The sequence below is a fragment of the Anthonomus grandis genome, chromosome 22 (genome assembly GCF_022605725.1).
Source record: "Anthonomus grandis grandis chromosome 22, icAntGran1.3, whole genome shotgun sequence".
NCBI classification, from domain to species: domain Eukaryota; kingdom Metazoa; phylum Arthropoda; class Insecta; order Coleoptera; family Curculionidae; genus Anthonomus; species Anthonomus grandis.
This window is the reverse complement of record NC_065567.1, coordinates 31,855,106-31,880,739: the sequence shown is the minus strand read 5'-3', so window position 1 is coordinate 31,880,739 and position 25,634 is coordinate 31,855,106. Positions and strand designations below refer to the sequence as shown.

Genomic DNA, 25,634 nt, shown 5'->3' with positions numbered 1-25,634 from the left:
GGCGACCATCAATGGTAATTCCTAGGAACTTGCAGCACTCTTTATTCTGCAAGAGGGAATTTTCGTCAAACATCAGACCCTGAACATCGCACTTAAACCCCATAATAGACGTCTTTCTGACATTTAACACTAGCCTGTTGGAAGCACACCACCCTGATAAAATCTCAAAGTCTTCAAGGATACAAGTCTTAATATAATCAAAATTTTTATGGCTCCAGGCACCTTGCCCTGCAGTTTCAATAAACTCAAGTCATCCACATACAGTAAAAATAACAGTGGTCCCAACACTGAACCCTGGGGAACGCCGCATTTTAGGGATCTAGAAGCAGACAAACGCCCAGACACTGAAACCTTCTGAGTACGATTTGATAGATAGGACTCAAGCCATCGCAACGCTACGCCCCTAAAACCATATTTATCAAGCTTAGATAACGGTTTTCCATGATCCACAGAGTCAAATGCTTTGGCTGGATCTCCAGAATTCAAGGACACATAGACGCTCTTCAAAAAGCTAAAAACAGCATCATGAGTCCCTTTACCGGCTTGAAATCCAAACTGATTTGCAGACAAAATGCCATTATGATGTAAAAAGGACAAAATTCTGCTTTTTGCAAGTTTTTCATCTATCTTAGAGAGGGTAGACAAAATAGAAATGGGACGGAAATTACAAGGCTGATCCAAATCTCCACCCTTATGAAGAGGGATAACCACTGCCTCTTTTAAACATGAAGGAAAAATGCCAATATGTAAAGAATTGTTTATGGCAGAAACTAAAGCATTTAAGGCTGAATCAGGCAAAAAGAGTAACAACCTCGAAGATATCCCATCAGCTCCAGATGATTTATGGTTTTTTAGGTGTTTGATTTAATTTTTTACTTCGGTAAGGTCGACAGGATGAAAGAAAAATGAATGCTCAACCGACACTTGTTGAAGATACTGTAAGGGATCAATGTTACTACGAATGCCCTTAAGTAAGATATTAGGTATATCACAATAATAGTCATTTAAAATTTCAGGTCTTAACTCCGGTTCAGATACCTTTCTATGGCAATGTCTTAATTGTTTATATCAACTTTTCGAGCACCTTTAGGTGAAGGTAGGAAAGTATTCCCTAACAAAGGCACCACTCCTTGTTCCAGTAACTAAATTAATTACCCGCTTTTTTTTACATTAAGTAAATTGACGCTATTAATTAAATGTAATTTATATGAACACTAAAGGCTAATGATTTGAAGGGCTTTACAGTGGAGACCTGTTGACCCAAAAGACAAATAGTAAATTAAAGTCCTTTGCAGACGACTAGCATTGTGAAAACATTACTTGCAAGATTAACGAAAACAAAGAAAACACACAGACACGGTGTCACAACATATAATAAATGGCTACACGTGTTTCGCTCTAACTAACAGCATCATCAGGCCTAAAATCAAATATATCTGTCTAAACAAAATGAAATTTAAATAGAAGATACTAAAATCATTTAAAAGCTTTTTCACGTTCACATTAGGGGAGTCTAAGGCAAAATGGCATATCAGGCAAAATGACATACTTTCCCATTCTACGGAGATTTTTAATATATTCGGCAACACTGTACCCAATTACTATAAGCTTACTCGCGGATGCGACTATTAGTAATGGATCCGGCCATCAAACAGGCTAACCCAGTAAGGACGGATTGGGTATGTTCCATATGTAAAGTCCCTTTGTGCTTGGGAAAACGTAAAGAGTATTTCCAAAGTTATCATGCAACGTAATTTTTAGTACCCAAGTTTGTATGAGTTTTTAAATACATTTGTTATCTTACTCTTAGTTTTTTTATTTTGTGTCGCGGTGGTCCACAATATGGTCCACCGAATTATTCAAATTTAACCAAAAACTGATTGGCAGATTTTCATTTTTTTATTATTACTAATGTATTAAATTACTACAATTTTACAAAAAATATAAAAATTCATAAAAAAAATATTTTGGCTCCACTAGGTATTTTTTTACCAACTAAATTAGGCGCCGCTAAGAGTTAAATGATCTTTATAGGTATCTAGGTCACCTATTGCACATACTATTAACAGCTTTGCTGAAGGACCCTCAGATGTATGTCTTAGGATCTACTCTCTGACTTATTTCTTATTACATTTTTTTTTAAATCACAAATAATACGAATGCCATCACGCACAATTTTGCACAGCCATTTTTAAACAAACGTTACTAACACATAGATTGTATATTCAATATTCTTAGATCAGTATGATCATTCAGCTCTTCAATCACATAGATTCATCATTATTCATCAATAATATTGACAAGTTGGAACGCGCCTTAAGCTGTCATTCGCAAATCGGAAGTTTTAGGTTATGTCACTTGGTTATGTCTTTGTCTTGAGTAAAATTCTGGTTTTTACTAGTCAGTTACATCCTGTTCTAATTGAGGTAAGTTATATTCACTCCCTATAAAACCCTGACCGTGCTTTATTTTAATTGGATAAAAAACTGTATATATCAAGTTTTCCCCCATTGAAATAAATCCCGTTAAAGATCCCCATTGAAAAGAGTCCCTGCATAATAACCCTTTGTTCCAGTAATTGAAAATCCACAATTAATTGCTCCATTTTTTAAATTTTAAGTAAGTTAACACTGTTAATTAAACTTGCGGAGACTTTTAGAACCAAAAGACAAGTGGAGAGTTAATATCCTTTACAAATGACTAGCACTGTGTAAACTTTATTTCTAGATTAATTGGTTTTAATTAATGATTCTGTGTATTAAGTATGATCTCAATATGTAGCATTATTGGCATTTAATTAATTCTTTGTCGTTTTCTATATCGTAAAACGCGCATTAATAACTTTTGCTCCTAAGTTGCCTCTGTACGCCAACAAAACGTTTACTTGTCAACCGCGCAATTTTTTGAGGTTATGTCAGTTTTTCTTAAGTCATTTATGCAGCGCTTTTTCTGTTTTTCTTAAGTAAAATCTCGGTTTTTATTAGTCAGTTACATCCTGTTCTAATTAAGGTAAGTTATATTCGCTCCCTATAAAACCCTGCTTTATTTTAATTGAATAAAAAACTTTTTGTATCAACTTTTCGAGCGTCTTTGGCCAGTGGTGTTCACTCCTTGTGCCAGTAATTGCAAATTCATAATTAATTGCTGGCTTTTTTACATTTTAAGTAATTTAACACTTTTAATTAAACTTAATTTACTTTAGCACTAATTGCTAATGAGACTTTTAGAACCAAAAGACAAGTGGAGAGTTAATATCCTTTACAAATGACTAGCACTGTGTAAACTTTATTTCTAGATTAATTGGTTTTAATTTATGATTCTGTGTATTAAGTATGATCTCATTATGTAGCATTATTGGCATTTAATTAATTCTTTGTCGTTTTTTATATCCTAAAACGCGCATTAATAACTTTTGCTCCTAAGTTGTCTCTGTACGCCAACGAAACGTTTACTTGTTAACCGCGCAATTTTTTGAGGTTATGTCAGTTTTTCTTTAGTCAGTTTGTCAGTTTTTCTTCAATAAGTCATTTATGCAGCGCTTTTTCTGTTTTTCTTAAGTAAAATCCCGGTTTTTATTATTCAGTTACATCCTGTCCTAATTGAGGTAAGTTATATTCACTCCCTATAAAACCCTGCTTTATTTTATTTCAATAAAAAAACTGTGTAGGTATATCGACTTTTTGAGCGCCTTTGGACAGTGGTATTATCACCCTTTGTTACCATAATTGAAAATTCAGTAATTCCTCGCTTTTTAAAAGTTTAAGTAAGTTAACGCTCTTTGTTAAACTTAATTTACTTAATCACTAATGGCTAATAATAGCTAGAGTTGAGACTTTTGAAACCAAAAGACATCTTTACAGCCGACTATTATATAGCACTTGAAAACATTACTTGCTAGATTAATTGGTTATAATTAATGGTTCTGTATATTATTATGATCCCATTATACAGTATTTTTGGCATTTAATTAACCCTTTGTCCTTTTTCACATCATAAAGCGCGCATTAATGACTTTTGCTCTTAAGTTGTCCCTGTTGTACACCAACGAAATGTAACTTGTCAACCGTGCATATTTTAGGTTATGTGACTTTTTCGTATGTTGTTTATGTGCACTTTTTTCCATTTCTCTTAAGAAAAATCTAGGTTTTCATTAATTAGTTACGTGCTGTCCTAATTCAGGTAAGTTATATTTACTCATAATAAAACCCTGGTTTATTTTATTTGAAAAAAAAAACTGATCATATCAACTTTTTGAGTAAAGATAAAATATAAAGATGGTTGTCTAGGAAATGAAAACTATATTTTGATGAATATGAGGAATTTGAAACTAATTGAAGTCATTGGGGATTGGAGATTTAAAGAAATCTGTCCCCTTTTTAAGTATAATAAAGGTATACTTAAAGTTTCTTACATTAAATAACAGCTAATATATTTGGATTTGATTGGGGCTTGTCGAGCCAAATTTTTCCAGTCCAAGTTAACCATTCAAAAATCACTTAAAATTTTATGAACTTTAAGACACCACTTTACCATTAAAAAATTCATTGTTTCTAAAAAGCTAACAAATTGCGGATAAAAAATGTATAGTACCTCTTAAAAATAAATAATTTTTAAATTCCAGATATTAATAAAATGAAAAATGGACATACTAAATAGTAGTAGTAGTAGTACTAGTATTTATTAATAATAATATACATACAATGCATTATTACAAGTCAAGTCACTTACTTGCAAATTAAGATAAAAGATAAAATACAAATTAACAAGTTTTGCCCAAAAGCAGATAAAATATAACATCTAATCACAATATTTGCACTAAACCTAAAACACTTAACATACATTCTTATTAAGACAATATTAACATATAAGATTAAAATTAAAATTGGGATGAGAAGTACTCCTCAAATGAGTAGAATGCACCCCTCAAAAGATGCATTTTTATTTGTTTTTTAAACTGCGGAAGGCTAAGAGATTTAATGTTTGTTGGAAACAAAATTTTGGTGCAAAGTATCTGGTTCCATTTCTTGATCTCTCAAGCCGGCTAAACTCAGGCACTAGCTCATTACAATTCCTAGTTTCATAATTATGAAAATGTAGGTGGGTTCTATAGTGATCCAGATTTTGGTGAACACGCAACAGGCACTGCATAATGTACACGGACAGCAAAGTTAATATTTTAAGCTTCCGAAAAGATTCCCTACAGTCATCTCGGTAACCCTGACCAGTCACAATACGAATACACTTTCTCTGCAGCCCAAATACTTTATCTATATGGCAGGAATGACCCCATGTCAGTATGGCATAAGTTAGCTGTGAGTGAAAACTACTATGATATGCTGTAAGTAAGACCTGCAAGGAAGTAATTCCCGCTAGATTTCTAAAGAGGAATAACAGACTGGACAGTTTACTAGACAGTTTGACTATATGTTGTTCCCAAGTCAATCCTGGATCAAGGTGAACATCAAGAAACTTAGCCTCATCTGAACAGCTTCCAAAAGCAGGATGCTCAGTCAATGTATTGTGCCGCAAAGTAAAATTAAGTGTTTGTGACTTTGAACTATTGAGAGAAAGACGATTTGCCAAGAACCATTGAAAGAGGTTATTCTCCGGGGTCTGGAGATCTAAATTAATGATATTTGAAGGGTGATAACTTTGATAGTAAGTTGTGTCGTCAGCAAACAGAACTGTGCTAACAGAGCCCCCCTGTGAAAAGGCCAGATCATTTATGTAGATAAGAAATAGTATGAGTCCCAAGACAGACCCCTGTGGAACTCCATATTTCAAAGGCTTAATATCAGACTTATTCTGATTAAAGACAACAAACTGAACTCTATTCGACAGGTATGACTCAAGCATCTTAATTGCTTCCCGGTGAAAATTGTAGGCTTCCAGTTTTTTTAGAAGAATGCTATGTGTCACACAGTCAAAAGCCTTTGTGAGATCCAGGAACGAGGCCAAGGTATCAAGAAACCTTTCAAATCCTTCCAGGATATTACTTGTAAAATGGTCTATAGCTAAAGTTGTTGTCCTGTTTTTCCTGAAGCCAAATTGAGTTACTGCAAAGAGCTGATTTGACTCAAAATAGTCATTAATCTGGTTTTTTAAGATTCATTCATGCACTTTAGACAGAATAGGTAAGAGGGAGATGGGACGATAACTATTATAGTCATCAGCAGATCCTTTACCTTTAAAAAGAGGTACAACTTTTGCAGTTTTAAATGCTGCTGGAAAAATGCCAGTGAGTATTGAGTGGTTGATTAATTTAGTTAAGGGAATGATAATTTCATTTTTTATAGCTTTGATAATTTTTGTGTTCATTCCATCAGAGTCTTTACTGTGGCTGTTTCTTAATTCATCAATGGCTTCCATGACCTCATTAGGGCTAGCTGTTCTAAACCTGAAGGGTAATAAGTTGGTATGTGGAATGGAGTTCAGATATACTTGAAAAGTTTGGTCAGTGTGTTCAAGTTTACTTAATTCTTTCTCAGCGATGGAACAAAAATGATGATTAAAACTAGTTGCATTAAGTGATGAGCTTTTTTTTGATAAATTTTGATTTTTATTATTTATTAATAGAATTACATATAAGCCTAACAACTTTTTTAGTATTGTTCATTACAAAATCCCATCTGCTAGTAGTAGATGAAGCTTTCATAGCTATGTTTTGAGACATTGGTATTCTCTAACGGGGCACTATCCCTTATTTCAACTAGTAATTGAAAATTCATAAAAAATCACTTGCTTTTTTCAAGTTTTTGTAAACTCTTAAATAAACTTAATTTTCTTTAGCACTAATGGCTAAAGGGCTTAACAATAAACATGGAGACATTTAGAAACAAAAGACAAATCTTTTACAAATGACTAGCACTGAGGCAACATTACTTGCTAGTTTAATTGATTATAATTAATGGTTCTGTATATTAAAATGATCTCATTTTGTCATTTTTTACATTTTGCTTTTTCTCCTAAGGTATCTTTCTTCTTTTTTCCCCACTTTTCATGAACTTACATTCTTTTGATACAGTGAGAGGTGTGTCTCACAGATTATATGGTATGAAATATGGTGGTATTTTATATCCAGGATATTAATGGCATGTTGCAACTAGCATAAGCAATAATTCTAGTGCATGCTCTTATATTCACCCAGGCAGCACAAATATGTCCATTAATTTTTTCCAAAAGGTTTAATGGATGTTCATAGGATGATACAAATGTCACAAAAGTAGTTGGCCATAGAATTACTGACTAAAATTGTCCATTGATCTAGAATAGTTTGTTAATGCAAAGGGACATATAAACTAGTGTGTCCAAATGAAGTCATCCAATGATGAGGCAAACTTTGGCTCTTCCATAGGACCAATACTGAATATCCTGGAGGCTGGAACAATTATCCATTCTGTGCAATTTCTCAAAGTTATTCGAGTTGGCTCTTTATAAATTAATTTTTCCCAAGGTTAAGTCCATGCTGGCCAACAATCAACATGGCTTTGTTTCTGGCCGCTCATGTACTACAAACCTAGCATTCTTCTCTCAGTTGTGTGTGAAGCACTTAATGATAGAGGTCAAATCGATGTTATCTACACAGACTTTCAAAAGGCTTTTGACCAGATTGACCACTTCATCCTATTAAATAAGCTTGAATGCCAGTTGGGATTCTCCGATCTCTTGATAAAGCTCCTTAACTTCTATTTAGTTAACCGCTCTCAGTTTGTAGTGGTCGAAGGCTTTAGATCTGCTTCTTTTTCACCCACCTCTGGAGTTCCTCAGGGCTCTAACTTGGGCCCCCTTCTCTTTAACGTTTTCGCTAATGACTTGATCTCCACCCTCAATTGCTCTCAGTTAGCATATGCTGATGACCTAAAGCTTTTCCATAGGATTGACTTTATAGCAGATTGTGGTCAACTGCAAGAGAACATCAATACTGTACACCATTGGTGCACTTTGAACCGGCTTAACCTTAATGTTTCCAAGTGTAATGTGGCCAGCTACTTTCGAATCAAAAGTCCAGTTGTCTTTAATTACTCAGTTAATGGAGAGTCTCTGGCAAGGTCTACCTGTTTTAAGGATCTTGGAGTCACCTTTGACCAAAAATTTTCTTTTATCCCTCACATCGAAGATACTGTTTCTAGAGCTACTCGCATGCTGAGCTTTATTATTAGAAATTGCAAACTTTTTTCAAACACTGCCACTGCCAAAACTCTCTACTATGCATTTGTTAGATCCAGGCTGGACTACAGCTCCCTCATTGGGTCTTCCATTTACAACCAGCACATTCACCTATTAGAATCAGTCCAACGGCAATTCCTTAAATATTTGGCATTTAAGGATGATGGAGTCTATCCTCCAAGGGGTTTTGACATTACCTGCTGCTCTCTCTAGATATACTGAACGGTCACTTGTGAAGAGGAGAGAAATGCATCCCAGGATCTAGACAGTGTCCAGCTTTTAACTTGGACACAGCCAGGTCCAACATTCTGTACCAGAGTTCTATTCACTTTATGTGTCAAAACTTTAACACTATTGTGATTCTTGTGACATTCTTGACCATGACAACTTGGCACTTATTTTGAGTCACCTGCGTATGGTCAGTGGGGGAGGCTAGGTTATTTAGTTTTTAGTTACTTAGTGTTGATTTTTTATTATTTATTTTCTCATACTCACTACTTTTTTTAATATATAGCAATTCTTTTATAGTTTAGTTGCATGAATCTAATACAGTTCATGCATTACGAATGCATGAACTGTACATTTACATATTTAATTGATTTTCCTGTAACTGGGTATATGTAACCTGTTGGAAATAAAGCTTATTATTATTATATCCATTGGAGGATGTGTGCTGTCTAGGCACCTGCATTGTGATTTTTTTTCCTTCGATTATACTGTTAAATTGGTTTTGATGATGTTGTCTAAGAAGGTTTGTACCCTTGTTGGGTCTCTCATTTCCATTATTGCAAGTTGGTATCTTACATTGCAATTTATTTGGTCCATTGTGCAATCAAACAAGACATGGTTATGCGTTCCTGGTTGACCAGAAATGCAACTGAGGTTGTCAACAACTCCTTTTTTATTCGAGTGTATTGGTGTCAGATATCATTTGATCATTCTAGTGAGTAGTGTTATGTGTTTCCTACTTTTGTATATGCTGTCATAGAACCATGGTTTTTTTCAGAGGTTTTGGTTCAAGTTTTTCATAGTCCAATCCTTTTGCCATTGGCCGAGTTGTATATGTAATAATAATAATAATAATAATAATAATTTCTTTATTGCTTTCAAGATCTAATTAAAATAGACAATAGCAACGTCACAAAACAAACAAAATTAAAATTTGATAACATCTACACAGTACATACTGCTAATAAAAATAGTAAGAACAAAAAGATAATGGACATAATAATGCGGGTGCATTACCTTACCACTTGCATCTCAAGTATGATACATTATGAAAATAAATAAATTAGTAAACAAACCCTTAATATTAATCATAATACACATTTAAAATTGTAAATCGAAACTATAGATACATTTGCCCAACAGATACCTTGCAGTGTCTTTCCTAAACTTCATGATATTTTTCTCTTGCCTTAGGGCGAGAGGTAATCTATTATATGTTTTAATAGCAGCAAAGGCAGGAGATCTTTGAAAAAAGGCAGAGTGATGAGTTGGGACACTCAGTTCAGCTCTTCCCCTTGTCACAATAGCATAATGATCTTCATTAGTTTGAAAAAGATGCAGGTGTTTCTTTGCAAAAATAGCTAACATAAGAATGTACAGAGCTGGAACAGTGAGTAGACTAAGCTTAGTAAAATAAATCCTACAAGACGTTTGTGGTGTGAGTCTGAGCATGCACCTTATGATGCGTTTTTGTGCTATAAAGACTAACACGGCGTCAGTTGAAGATCCCCAAAACATCACACTATATTAGAGATTGGACCAATGCATAGTAAAGTTGCTTCAGACAATTTAGGGAAAGCTCTTCTCGTAGACCCCTTAGTTTTTTGCCAAGAGTGTCTATGTGTGGGACCCATATGAGACAGGAGTCAATTTGTATACCAAGGAATTTTAAGGAAGCTACCTCTCGAAGAGACTTTTTTTCAAACTTTACTAGTAGGAAATTTTGAGGTAAAGTTTTGGAGAATGTCAGTAGCCCGGTTTTATCAGCATTTAGCTTTAGAGCATGATTGTCACACCACTCCTGCATCCTCTCTACCACCTGAGAAGCTCTGACATATAGTTCTTCAATCAGATGTTCTGACAAGATTATAGAAGTGTCATCAGCATATTAGTTGATAAAACACCCTGGAAAACACTCACTGAGACCATTTACTATATGTAAATGGTACAGTCATACAGTCATATGAATAGTACTGGGCCTAGAATTGAACCCTGAGGCACTCCCTGTACCACCAAGGATGATGCTGAGGAAACATATGTACCATTACCAGAGCCAAGACAAACTGTTTGTTCCCTCTGATCTAAATAAGAGGCTATGAGTATAGCACAGTTTCCCCTCAGTCCATAATTTTCAAGGATTGACAGCAGTAGACCATGGTTGATTGTGTCACATGCTTTCGATAAATCGAAAAAGAGTCCGGCAACTTTTTCTTTTTTGTTAACATTTTCAATCACAAAGGGTATAAGCTTGAAAACTGCCAACTGGGTTGAATGATTGGGCCTAAAACCAGACTGGCTATCTGAAAGAATAGTTTGCCTTTTTAAAAAGTTCATAATACGGATATAAATGACTCGCTCAAAGATTTTTGATATTGAAGAAAGGAGAGATATTGGTCGATAGTTTTCTACATCCTGCTCATCACCCTTATTCTTAAAAATTGGAAGAACTTTCGCCTTTTTTAGTTTAGATGGACTGATTCCCATGTGCAGACAGGCATTTATTATGTGAGCTAGAGGCATATTTATATGGTGACTAGCTTTTTTGAGTATGTTTATTCGTATTTCATCAAGACCAGCAGAGTATTTATTTGGCAAGGCCGATAGAATATGCTGAACTTCCTTTGAATCTGTGGGAAAGAGGAAAATAGTGGGGATGTGACTTCCTTTAGGCAATTGACCAGAAAATGAAGGAGTAAGAAATGAATCATAAAATTTCTTCAAAAATATGTTGGCTATCTAATCCAAATTTTCAATAATTTCATTATTGCTAGAATTTAGGGTGACAGGTTTAGATGACTTTGACTTATTTGAGATTGAAAATAGTCCAAGCAGTTTTAGTTTTATTATTTGAACAGATAATCTTGTTTTCATTTAAAGAAGTTTTATAGTTAGAAATAATTTTTTTTCTTTTTTATATTGATTATAAGCTGCCTCACTATTTGTTTCCTTGTACCATACATACAGATGTTTAATATGACTAGAATAATTTTTAATTTCAGAGTTTACCCATTTTTTATCAGGATCCTTTATTCTGTGACTACTTAGAGGAAATGTTACATTACAATAGTAATAGAAAATATTATAAAAGCAATCATATTTTAGATCGACTTCAGTGCAGTTATATAAATCTTCCCAGGATTCATGTATATGTTCCCGTTTCTTCCATATGGCTGCCTTTCCATCATTCAAGAATAGTGATGCATCTATGAGGTTCGGGTGACCAATTTGTTCCATCTGCCTTCCTGTTTGTGCCAATCCATGTGAATTTTCATTTTCTTTAATTCCAGTGTCGCTTGGGATCCACAGAAGTCTCCTAGTGTTGTAATTGATTGAAGTCCCCTGAGAGAATCCGAGCAAATGAGCAGTTTGTTTGTCTACTTAAAGTTCTTACAGCTTCCACGGTGCTCTTTGGAGAACCACGGTTTTTTTCAGAGGTTTTGGTTCAAGTTTTTCATAGTCCAGTCCTTTTGCCATTGGCCAAGTTGGATATGTATGTTCCCGTTTCTTCCATATTATGGCTGCCTTTCCATCATTCAAGAATAGTGATGCATCTATGAGGTTCAGCTGACCAATTTGTTCCATCTGCCTTCCTGTTTGTGCCAATCCAAGTGAATTGTCATTTTCTTTAATTCCAGTATCACTTGGGATCCACAGAAGTCTGATGTCCATTTCTTTATTGTTAAGGACTTCTTGCTTTGTTGACAGTGTTATGTAATCCATATCTTTTTTTATTCCTAGTGTTGTAATTGATTGAAGTCCCCTAAGAGAATCCGAGCAAATGACCAGTTTGTTTGTCTACTTAAAGTTCTTACAGCTTCCACGGTGCTCTTTGGAGAACCACGGTTTTTTTCAGAGGTTTTGGTTCAAGTTTTTCATAGTCCAGTCCTTTTGCCATTGGCCAAGTTGGATATGTATGTTCCCGTTTCTTCCATATTATGGCTGCCTTTCCATCATTCAAGAATAGTGATGCATCTATGAGGTTCAGCTGACCAATTTGTTCCATCTGCCTTCCTGTTTGTGCCAATCCAAGTGAATTGTCATTTTCTTTAATTCCAGTATCACTTGGGATCCACAGAAGTCTGATGTCCATTTCTTTATTGTTAAGGACTTCTTGCTTTGTTGACAGTGTTATGTAATCCATATCTTTTTTTATTCCTAGTGTTGTAATTGATTGAAGTCCCCTAAGAGAATCCGAGCAAATGACCAGTTTGTTTGTCTACTTAAAGTTCTTACAGCTTCCACTGTGCTCTTTGGAGAACCATGGTTTTTTTCAGAGGTTTTGGTTCAAGTTTTTCATAGTCCAGTCCTTTTGCCATTGGCCAAGTTGTATATGTATGTTCCCGTTTCTTCCATATTATGGCTGCCTTTCCATCATTCAAGAATAGTGATGCATCTATGAGGTTCAGGTGACCAATTTGTTCCATCTGCCTTCCTGTTTGTGTCAATCCATGTGAATTGTCATTTTCTTTAATTCCAGTATCACTTGGGATCCACAGAAGTCTGATGTCCATTTCCTTATTGTTAAGGACTTCTTGCTTTGTTGACAGTGTTTATGTAGTCCATATCTTTTTTATTCCTAGTAATGTAATTGATTGAAGTCCCTTGAGGGAATCCGAGCAAATGAGCAGTTTGTTTGTCCGCTTAAACTTCTTAAAGCTTCCACTGTGCTCTTTGGAGTATAATCACTTGGTCTTCTTTTAATATCCATATGAGGATTTTCTCAGTAAATTCCTATTTCACATGTTTTGCTTATGGGTTCTACAGATGCATCTGTAATGTGAATTCTAGCTGGAAATTGTAATTTAAGTTGAAGGAATTCTATTTTATTATGTTATTTTCTTTTTTTCTTAAGTTGGATTTATTGAAGTTAACAGTTTGGGTTTGCTGGAAATGCGCATTCATAGCATCATGTTTAGACTTTTAATAATGCTAGTGTTTGGTATTTTCTCTAATATGGTGATCTCCTGTTGACACTTGAATGAACGTATGAATGTTAAGTATATTCTTGAATACTGGGTCTTCATAAATGTTACTATGCTTCAGGATAAATTTTAAGGATAGTCATAGTCTTTTCAGCTCTAGTGTAGTTTCCCTTGCTTCTCTAGAGTATTATGCCCCTTATTGGTGTTGATTCCATAAAGCCTAAAGCCACTTTAATGTTTATATATTGCGTTCTATTTAATTTGTTTCAGTTGGCCTTAGCGGTTTTAAACATGCATTCAGTTCCATAATCTAAATGAGTTCTTACTATTCCTGTATATATTATTAATAGGATTTTAGGATCATTGCCCCATCAAATCTTTGTTAAACTTTTCATTACGTTTATTCCCTTTCTAGCGTTTGCTGTTTGGTTTTCTGTCTTTTGGGCAAGTCAAGTAGTTGTCAAAAGTTAAGTTATTCCTGTACTTAAAGATGCAATGTTTATGAACCACGCAAATTTTAGTATATGTCGTTTTTTCCTATGCTGTTTAAGTAAACTTTTTTCTGGTTTTCTTAAAAAAAAAAATCCAGGTACTTAAATACTAATGGCTAATGATGTCAATGGCTCAACAATAAATGTGGAAGACACAACAAAACCTTTACAGACGACTAGCACTGTGGGAATATTATTTGCTAGATTTTTTAGGTATAAATAATGGTTCTGTGTATTAATATGATTTTATTTTGTAGTATTTTCGGCATTTAATTAAACCTTTGTCATTTTTTTCCATGATAAAATGCGCATTAATGACTTTTGCTCAAAAGTTGTCTCTATACGTCAACGACATATGTACTTGTCAACCGCACAATTTATAGGTTATGCCACTTTTTGCGTGTGCTGTTTGTGTGTACTTCTTTCCGTTTTTCTTGAACAGAAACTTCACCTTTCCATTAATTAGTTACATTCTGTCTTAATTAAGGTAAGTTATATTCACCTCCTATAAAACCCTACTTTATTTTGCATATTTCAATAAAAAATTGCGCATGTGGGCAGGAGTATTCTCTACCCCTTGTTCCAATATTTGAAAATCCGCAATTAATTTTCCATTTGTTCAAACTTAAGCTAAATTAATGCTGTTAATTAGACTTAATTTACTTTAGAACTAATGACATAAAGCGCTTAACAATAAAACTGGGGACATTTAGAACCAAAAGATAAATAGCGAATTAACTTCCTTTACAGTCTACATTACTTCCTAGGCTAATTGCTTATAATTAATGGTGCTCTGTATTAATACGATGTCTTATTGTGAGGTATTTTTTGGCATTTAATTAACCCTTTGTTTTTTTTTACATCATAAAACGCGCATTGATGACTCGCTCTTAAGTTGTCCCTATACGCCAACGAAATGTTTATTTGTCAACCGCACAAAATTTAGGTTATGTCACTTTGTCGTATGTCGTTTATGTGCGCTTTTCTCCGTTTTTCTTAAGAAAATTTCAGGTTTTTATTAATCAATCCTGTCAACCTGTCTTAATTGAGGTAAGTTATATTGACTTCCTAGAAAACGCTGCACTATTTTATTTGAATGCAAAAGACTGTTTATGTCCACTTCCCGAGCCCCTTTAGACTGTGATATAAGCTACAGGGGACACCAGCATTTCTTCCAGTAGTTGAAAAACATAATTGCTCGCTTTTTTGAACTTTTCGTAAATTAACGCTCTCAATTAGACTTAATTTACTTAAGCACTAATGGCTAATGACATAAAAGTATTAATAATAAGCTTGGAGACTTCTACAACCAAAAGACAATTCGTCACCCTAATATTACAAGGTTGTATGTAACATTTCCAGGGAAATTTGGTTTGTAATATCACAAAGTTCCATCTGGTGAGCCCTACACTATAATTTTGGAAATAAATTTAAAGCTCACATAGAACTCTGGTAATATAAGGAAAACCAAAGGTGTATACCAAAAATTATGACAAATGGATGTATCATAGTTGTAAGTTAAACATAGAACCTTAGAATATAAATGTTTAATAAAATGTTAAATATTACAGGGTTCTATGTACTAACATAAAACCCTGCAAACGTAGGGTTATGTTGCTTTGTTTATAATTCATTTTAAAACGTTTATCGGAGCGGAGCAAGTGTTTGTTGAGAAGTTTATTTAGAAATATGGCATTAAATGAGACTGATATTAGTGATGGCTACGGTTATGATTCTGACCAAGACAAGGAATATACATTACCTAAAAAATCAAAAAAGACTGCAGGTAAGATTTTTAAAATTTTTATTTTAGCTATGTAAGCTTAGGTTTTTGAATTTTTACTTTTTGAAAATCTACTTTTTTTACTTTTTTACTTTTTATTGATTTTAGAATTAAAATTCGTGGTCGTTATATTAACATTTCAACCCGATCCAGTAGCAGTGAAAGCGAATATGAAGAGTCAGACTTAGAAAGCCATTTAACTAGGTATATAAGTTATCATATTACTTTTTGGTTTTTAACTTATTGTTATGTTATATGTATATTACTTTAACCATTTTAAATTTTCTGTATATTCAAGGAAAACGCAATAATTTTTTATTTTAGAAACAATCCTGGCTGCTCTACTAGCTTGTATAAGGCTTCTAATTCTGCAATGCAATTTAAAGTAAACAGCAAATTTGAGATTAAAAAATCTTCTCATCCGTCTTCTGTTCAGCTGCAAACAAATTTTAATAGCTAAAAAATTGTTATTGTTTTTTTTTGGTTTTTTAAAACGATTTTTTTACAAGATATTAGCAAATTTTAAATTATTTCCAACAAAGTTTTAAATTCTTGTTTTAGAAATGTTCCTGGTTGTTCCACTACGTTAACGCTAAACACCTCAAAACAAAAAGTGCCCTCAGTAGAAGATGATAATATTGAAGACCCTGAAACAGAATATTATAATTCTCATAACGCAGCAACCTCACATGATACTACGGATTCTAAAGAAGATAATTTGATAAATGAGACAAACAAAAAGTTAACACGCAAAAGACAAAAAAATACATCCGAATGGGCATGCAATATAAGAAACACTAAATTTGATCGGGGCCTTGAATATATTTCTTCGCGAAAGAAGGTCGTTCCCCCCAGGGAGATTAAAAACAAAAAAGATTGTTTACAAAAATGCTTATTTAAATGCTCTCGAATAATAAGCGATGAACAACAAAAGGAGATTTTTAAAAATTATTATCTGCTTTCAGCTGTTGAAAAAAAGAACTATATTTTTAACACTACTAAAGTTGATAGTCCCTGGCGGAGAAGGAAAGGAAAAAAGCCTGATAATTCAAGAAAAAAGAGAACCTTTAGATTTTATTTTGAGTTAAATGGTCAACCAATTCAAGTTTGCAAAGATTTTTATACAGGAACTTTATGTATAAGTCAGAAACCAATTTATACAGCTCACAAAAATAAAACGGTGACTAACACATTGACTAAAAGTATACAGGGAAACATCAGAAAAGAGTAACGTCACCTGAAGCTATAGATTTTGTTGAAGAGCACATAAACTTGGTTCCTTGTGTGGAATCACATTATTGTCGCAAGAACAGTAACAAAGAATATGTCGACAGTGGATTAAGTATTAAAAAATTATATGAACTTTATGTGGATTTGGCAAAAGAACGCGAAAAAGCTCCAGTTTCATTTTCTGTTTTTAGGAAAACATTCTGCAATAATTTTAACATTGCTTTTCATAAGCCACGCAAAGAGAGATGTGTAACATAACACAAAAAAAATAGAAAATAAGATGGATGACAGTTTGGAAAAAAAATATGCTGATCATTTAAATGAAAAAGAGTACATGAGAAACGAAAAACAAAAAGACAAGGATAATGAAATCCCAATACTGTGCTTTGATCTAGAAAACGTTTTAACATGTCCAAAAGCTGATATAAAAATTTTTTTTATAAAAGTAAACTAAATGTTTACAATATGACTGGACACCTCTCCATAGGCAAAAAAGTATACTCTGCTGTGTGGAGCGAAACTTTACATGGAAGAAAGGGAAATGGCATTGCAAGTGCGGTTTACAAAATACTTGATAAAGTTATGCAGGACAATCCAGAATTTACAGAAATTATTTTGTGGAGCGACAGCTGCGTTCCGTAAAATAGAAATAGTCTCATGAGTTATGGCCTTAGTCACCTAATTCAAAAACACAACAACCTATCAAAAATCACAATGAAATTTTCTGTTCCTGGTCATGCTTGTATCCAAGAAGTAGATGCAATCCACAGCTCAATCGAAAGGTCATTAAATAAGGTAGAATACTATTCTCCTTTATCTCTTTTACAATACCTTTTAAAAGTAAACCTCCATAATCCATATACAATTATCCAAATGAAACAAGAAGATTTTATAGACTTTCAGATTTTCAAGCCAACTCAACTACAATGCTGTGCCATTTGCAAAAGTATTTTCTTTGCAGTTTTCTAGATCGTTTTTCGAACTCAAGTATAAAGATACCTTTAACACCAGAGAAAAATTTAAATCTCTAAATTTACATCAAAGAAAATTGAGAAAGGGGCATGTTACAGCTGAAACAGAACAACTAATTATTCCACTGGAATTAAAAAGATGCGATAAAGCTATTCCCCTTGCATCAAGTAAAGTGGAGGCAATAAAGTCTATGTATAAATGGATTCCCGAGATGGACAGGCAATACTATGAAAGTATTTTTAGCCGTAAATAAAAGTTATATGCTTTGCTGTGTATGTTAAATTAAATACTAGTTTTGTGTTACAAAATTCTATGTTACATTTGGAAAAAAGAAAATTTATTTTTGATATAACGGAATCCTGTTTTTTTCAATAAATTATTTTTTGAAGAAAATGTTTTTTTTTGAATTTATCAAAATGATTTATTTTTACTGTCCATTTAATTTTCTTGTTTAATAAAAAACAAAAGTACTAATCGTTTGCGTTTTAGGTAAGTCCATTTTTTTAAATCGATTTTTCCTAAATTATCATAATTGTTACATACAACCTTGTAATATTAGGGTGACGAATTAACATCCTCTACAGGCGACTAGCACTGTGGAAACATTACTTGCTAAGTTATGATTAATGATTCTGTGTATTAATATGATCTCATTGTGCAGTACTTTTGGCATTTAATAAACCCTTTGTTGTTTTTTATACGATAAAAGGCGCATTATTGGCTATTGCTCATAAGTTGTCCCTAAAATGTTTACTTGTCAAACGCAGAAATTTTAGGTTATGTCACTTTTTTGTAAGCTGTTTATCTGCACTTTTTGCCGTTTTTCTTGAGAAAAATTTAGGTTTTTATTTCAGTTACATCCTGTCCTAACTAAGGTAAGTTATATTCGCACCCAATAAATCCCTCCTTTATTTTATTTAAATAAAAAACTGTTTATATGTATCTACTTTTCAAGCGCAATTGGACAGTGGTATTTTCTACCCTTTGTTCTATTGATTAAAAACCCATAATTAATTGCTCGCTTTTTTAGATTTTAGGTAAATTAACGCTTTTAATTAAGCTTAATTTACTTAGTACTAAAGGTAAGGGCGTGAAAGGCGCCATCGGAAAACTACGCGATCACATAAACCTAATTACTTGCAAATGGTTCTTCGTATTAACAAATTATCTATCCAAAACTATAGTCTGCATTTTCGAATAATGAATTAACATAATTAACCCCTTTGTGAGCTTTTATATGGTAAACCGGCAACAGTGCATTCTTAGTTTTTGCTCCTAAGTTATCCCTCTGTACGTCAACGTCTCGCACTGTCAACATGTTGCATATCGAAGATACCGCGCAAAACTCTTAGGTTATATCAGTTTATTGTAAGTGAAGCCAAGTATTTTTCGCTTCCAGCTTTTTCCCGGTTTTCTTGAGAAGTCCAGATTTGTGAGACTCAGCAGCTATGGATGATGATATGCCTGAACGTGAACCCACCAGGGTAAGTGTTATTAGTCACTTTCAACAATTTTTATGCATATATTTATTTATTTATTTATTAACGGAATCCATTTACAAAAGTATTACATAGCATACCCATACAAACATATATATTCAGAAACATTATATACAAAACTATCTATAAATCAGTGTAAGGTGTAGATGAGTTAATTAATTAAAGCCCCTATGAAATAATATTCTTTAACTGCCCCTTAAAAGATGTTATCCTAGAGTCAAAAAAGTTTATCTGTCCTGACAGACCATTAGCACTTCGAGCCATTCGTGTAATTGGCTCATTAATGCCATAATTGGTATGGTGGAATGGGACTGAAAATATTTCTGATTGTCTATTCAATCTGGAAGGCACCCTAAGTTTAAAAAGAGACAATAACTCGGGACAATTTATAGTAGCATTTAAAACCTTATGCATAAAACATAAGTCGAGTAATGTTTTTCGTGACTCCAATGTGGGTAAGTTCAGGTTATCCCTGACCCACTGATAGTAATACTCCTGTCTCCACATCTAAAAGCCGCCACCATGTGACTTTTAAAAGACAACCTGGAGTCAATAAATATTCCTAAGTCAGAAACCTCTGTTTTGACACCAATTGCTACATTATTTATTTTATAAAGAAAAGCAATAGGGTTTCTTTGCTTAGAAAAAGTAATCTTATGGCACTTATTGATATTAAGGGACATTCTATTCAAGTGGCACCAATCAAAGAATAAATTGAGGTCTTTTTGCAGGAGCACAGCATCAGAAAGGGATGTGATAAGCCTAAATAGCTTCACATCATCAGCAAACATTAGCACACGACAATTTTCAAGTTTCCAAACTAAATCAATCAAAAAGAGGGAAAAACAAAACAGGGCCCGAGTGAGAGCCCTTTGGCACCCCAGATGGTACCAAAATTTCAGAGGAACATGTACCTCCAAGATTAACAATCTGGGTTCTACCTCTGATGAATCCCGAGATCCACTGAAGAAGAGGCCCCACAATACCTAAAGCCCTAAGCTTCTGCAAGAGTACCCCATGGTTAACTCGGTCAAAAGCCTTGGAAAAATCTGTATATATTGAGTCAACCTGAAGTCCCTTCTCCAAGCAGCGGTAGAGGTAGTTGACATACAGCACCAAATTAGCATCAGTAGATCTGCCTTTTATAAATCCAAATTGCTCAGGATTAAATAAAGATTTAAAACTCCAGGCAATCCTATGACTGACCAGGCAGTCAAGCAGCTTTGGCAACTCAGATTGGTTACACACAGCCCGATAATTGGAAATTTCATTTCTACTACCAGGTTTAAAAATGAGTTTTAGAAAACTTCTCTTCCAGAGAGTGGGATAAGAACCAGTACCTAGAGATTTGTTAAAAATGAACAGTATTGGTCTCGTAAGAACACATTTCTTTAGGAAGAATGCCGGAATCCCATCTGGTCCAGAGCAGAGCTTATTCTTAGAGGAAGTAATAACCTCATAAACATCCTGTGTTGACAGAGTTAAAGTGCTCAGACAAATTGATTTATCAAAATCAAAAGATGGTATGTCATTGTTTTGCTCATCCGAATAGACGGATGAAAAGTATTCTGCAAACATATCCGTAGTATCCGAGATATTCATACTAATCCTGTTATTGTATGTCATTCTGGAGGGAAGACTAAAACCAGTTCTTTTATTTTGAATATATGACCAGAAGTACCTTGGATTGCCAGCGAGATTCATTTCCACCTTATTAATGTATTGTTGATAGCACAACTCTCTTAAGTACTCACATTGTTGTCTCAACAATACAAATTCATCATAATCCTGCTGTTGACCACTAATTTTAAACTTTTTGTGAATTTGTTTCTTTCTTATGATCAAACTGCGAAGCTCTGAAGAAAACCAAGATGGAAAAGAAGAACTTTTGTACCTCTTTAGAGGAATAAACCTTTCCATTGAGGAGTAGATCACATTATAGAAAATTGAAACTATGACATCAATAGATGTCTCTCCCAAAAACAATTGATTCCAGTCTATCCCAGCAAGACAATCGTTAATTGCTATGTAATCTCCCTTACCAAAATCATAAAAATATTCCTCATATATCATAACATCAGAATTTTCTGCACAACAAAGGTCGAAACTAATTGCTGTATGGTGTAAGCTATTCTCAAAAATTTTGTCTATTGCACGTTCAACACTAATTAAATCGGAGCTACTAAATACGAGATCCAAGGCAACCCCGTTGGTATTTAGAACCCCATTTACCTGGAAAAAGTTATAGAAGCTAAAGCAGTTGGCCAGAGAAAGCACAGACTCTCTGTCACTCTCCAGACAACCACCAACCACCAAACCAAGATCATCATTCTCCCATCTAGCATGTGGTAAATTGTAGTCACCTGCCAAGACAAACAAACTACTTGAATATCTACTATATACATATTGAACGGATTCACAATGGCTTAAATAGGCTTGAAGTGGAGATGGAGATGGTATATAAATGCAACCAACAACAAAGCTTTGATTGTCTATTGTAAAAGTCAAATAGATCTGATAAATATCCACATCAACAAGTGGGATACCAATTCTATGTGTACATAAACTCTTTTTAGCCGCAATCAATACACCACCTCCACGAGCCTTGGTAGTATTCGTACCCATTTGACGATCATATCTATATAAATCATAGTTTGATACACCAATTTCAGCATCTGAATATTCAGATGTTAACCATATAGTTATTTAGGCTTCTTTAATCAACAACATAACTGTCTACAAAATATAATAATTATGTAAAAGAGAACATAATAGAGAAATATGGAAATGTTTTGTAGGGAAAGTTTTTTCTCTGCAAATAAAATGCCAATTCCAATGTCAGGAGTGAGTGATGCATTTCTGCAAGTGTTCTTGCCATCATCAGACTAGAAAAATACTGTGGACACAATTTGTGACTTTCTAGTTTGATGATGGCAAGAACACTTACCGCAATGCATCACTCTTGATATTGGAATAGGCAACTTATTTGTGGAGAAAAGACTTTCCTGACGAAACTTCTCTATGTTATATTGACTCCAAGGGAAATGTACTTAAGAATCATCTACAAAGGTTTCAAACTTGAATTAAGTATTTGGTTGTTTCCGCCTTATTTAATTTTTTGTATATTATGGTTTAATGATTTCCTAGTGTATTCCCTAAGGGAAGCTTTACCTCTGCCTTATTTTGAAGCCCCTAAAGGAAAAATCAACTTATCCCATTTTTTAAAAAGGGGCTACCAAGAATCACTAGCATCTAGGTCTGATGTAAATCAAATCCTTTATTTCCAAATTCACACAAAAGTTAAATTAATACAATACAAGTTATATAATTAACATAACATACACAAAATTATCGTGATGATTTAAGCTTCTTAATGGTCTGATTGTATGCCCTGACCTTCTCGGTAGAATTAGCTTCAATGTCCCCTCAAGACTCTTGAGATGAAATTGACTATTTGCTTTGCCTTTTCACAGTACCAACTATGCCACTCACTCCCCTATCGAAAGAACCTTAAATATTATCAACCATGAGGATATTGAATTTGTGGGCATTGGCTTGTCTAGTTTTAGGAATCAAATTAGAGAGATTGTGTAAACTCTTCTGTTGATTTTATGTTGGTTTGCCTGTAAAAACATATTTGTATTTTAGCTATTTTAAGTTATGGTTAGGTGTAACTATTGAACTTTGTAATATTTTTTTTTGTAATGGGGTTGATCCCGTCCCATTAAATAAATAAATAAACATAAAATAATTATCCTAATTGAAAACAATCACAATACACAAAACAATTAAAATATTAACGTAAGGTTAGCATAAACCAGTAGACATAAAAAAGTAAGAGGGCGCAATAAAGGTATGATCTTGATAGTAGAACATTGGCTAAAGTTGGTTACTGATTTGATCCAAAGTATTCTCCAATGTTTAATGTGGGTTTTCTGCCTCTAAATATTTTACTTTCTTGAGAAAACATTTGTGACTTAACTATTTTTATGTCATTAGGCGAGCGGTTAATGATCTTATTTCTGGGCCCTCTTACACCTGCGGTATTCTGGTAATGTAAAAAGGGTTATTCAGGTTCTTATGTAGATGTAGGAACCACACGGGAGAACATATAATCCAACAGTTGTAAGCGTCCTTTTATCTTTAAGTTTGGTGACAAGACATTCTAAATGGAAGGCGAAACATTGTTTTAATGATTTGTTTTTCCTGAATATCTTCAGGGTAGTCTGGTCCATGTAATTCCTCGGTTGCTTGATTCTTGCTTGTGAGATTTTTACTCAATTTGTTAATATGGGCATTTTAGGAGAGATGTTGGTCTAAAATCACACCATGGATAACTTTGATTCCTGCTGCATCAGTGCACAGTCATTTGCTATCTCTATCAAGAAGTCTAATGGCATGATGTCCTGTAAGTGGAGTGAAGACCACAAAGTTTGTCCCGAGGCAGTGAAGGTGAAGTCCATTTCTTTGACACTGTTCAGATATATCCTGCATACATTGGTTTACCTTGCTTACTAACACTTCCTAGTCTTATTCAGCATGAATAATAATGGCTGAAGTATCAGCTGCAAATTTGGGTTATGTGTGCTTCATTTACAAATCCTTGATAAAACTCAAAAAGAGTATAGGTCCCAGGACACTACCCTGAAGTGCCCCAGTTATAACTTCCAACCAACTCGACATAGATGTTCTCTCCTCACTTCTTAGCCTGGTTGCCTAGGTTCTCCCTGCCAAATATGTTTCGATCCACTGATAAGCTGGTCCTTTCATTCCATAGGTGTACAATTTGCTTAGGAAGATTTTATGATTATTGTCAAAAGCTTCAGTGAGATTGAAGAATATTCGCAGGGACTTCAGCTTCCTGTTCAAATTATCAAGGACATAATTGCATCTGTTGATCGCCCAGCAAGATACCCATATTGTCTCGGAGTTAAGATTTTAAATGTTTAAGTAAAAACAGAATTTGGGAAAAAACTCAGAAAGAATTATATGTTGCTTATGAAAGTGCTTCCAATCTAACCAATGTACTAAATGATGAGTACCATGAAGTATGAAACCCATGCAGACAGTTCAACATCATATATCAGTGTGAGAAACTTCTTGTTAGGTGGAATATACCTAGTCTATCAAAATTTATTGACTATAATAATTTCATACCTGTATAACAAATGTTTCATACATACTTAGTGAGCATTTTTGATGCAAACCAAAATTGTATTTTGTTTTATAATGTGAACAAAATTTAAGTTTTTTGTTTGCTATGTTATGTAGGTACAACTCTGATAGAATAATGTCTCCCTTTATGCACTGTATTATTGGCGTTTGACAGTCTATACTTTTTGACGATGCTAAGCTGTTGGATGTATATGAGCAAATAAAGAAGTATTATTATTATTATTATTAATAACAGCAGTATTTCCATGGGACAGTCGATTGGGAATTTGGGAATATAGTTCTACATAAGACTAAAAGAAGTGTAATCACCCGAGATGGTCCAAATTATGTTTTACATCTTAGCATTGCCTATTGGTACACTTATTATTAACAATATTAAATATACATAGTACATCTAATACTTAATTTAACCATTTTAAATTTGGTCAGCATACTTTATCATGTAAGGACAGGTATTGTGAGCTCTTAAGTATAGATATCCTAAAAATATTTTTTGCACTTTTCACTCTTTTGCCCTTATCGATATGTACCATTGTCTCTGATGACCAAATAACTGCAGCATATTCTAAATGTACTTGGGCCAATGCATTTGATAACATTATCAATTATAATTTTATTTACTTAAAGTTTTTACTGTTTCTAAACCAAGAAAACAAAACCAAGCAGTTTAAATTTAGAGTTGTACTATAGACACCATGGTCCCTACATTCATTCCTTCTGCTTGATGACAAATTCTCCATCATGTAATTAAACTTTTTATGTTCTATTGTTCTTGTAAAGGTTAAAACATGAGATTTATTAACATTAATTGAGATTTTATTAATATTTAAGCATTCAGATCTGGCTTTAAGTCACATTGCAACCATTGCATAAGTAACTTAAAGTCATCTGCAAAAATTAGACATTTATAATGTTATTAACAAACAGTAATGGACCAAGATTACTGAACTGCAGTATTCCAACGTTGCTGTGTATTGTGTGGATAATTCTTTGCCTATTTTACCTTGTTGAATTCTCTTGTTTAGATAGGATCCTAATAATTTAACAGATTTAGCAATTTAGCAACTTTGTCGAAAGTATTTTCAGAGTCTCTATGGATCACATCCAACTGTCCCTTATTATCAGTAGCCTTAGCTATTGCCTCTGTCAGAATATTAGAATTAGTGAT

General features: G+C 33.8%; 1 protein-coding gene across 4 annotated transcripts in view; it reads left to right on the top strand.

Annotated features, from left to right (window-relative positions):
- LOC126748126 (phosphopentomutase-like) overlaps positions 1 to 25,634 on the top strand; it is a 45,383-nt gene that overhangs the window by 7,757 nt on the left and 11,992 nt on the right. Inside the window, exons 1-2 of one of the 4 annotated variants that reach the window (XM_050457153.1) lie at positions 2,992 to 3,009; positions 19,192 to 19,276. In XM_050457153.1, coding sequence (XP_050313110.1) covers positions 19,241 to 19,276 — 36 coding nt within the window. In that variant the 5' untranslated portion in view covers positions 2,992 to 3,009; positions 19,192 to 19,240. Of the gene's footprint in view, positions 1 to 2,991; positions 3,010 to 3,588; positions 3,605 to 14,278; positions 14,295 to 19,191; positions 19,277 to 25,634 lie in introns of those variants that run through there. The other 3 variants (XM_050457155.1, XM_050457154.1, XM_050457152.1) reach the window with 3 other exon arrangements.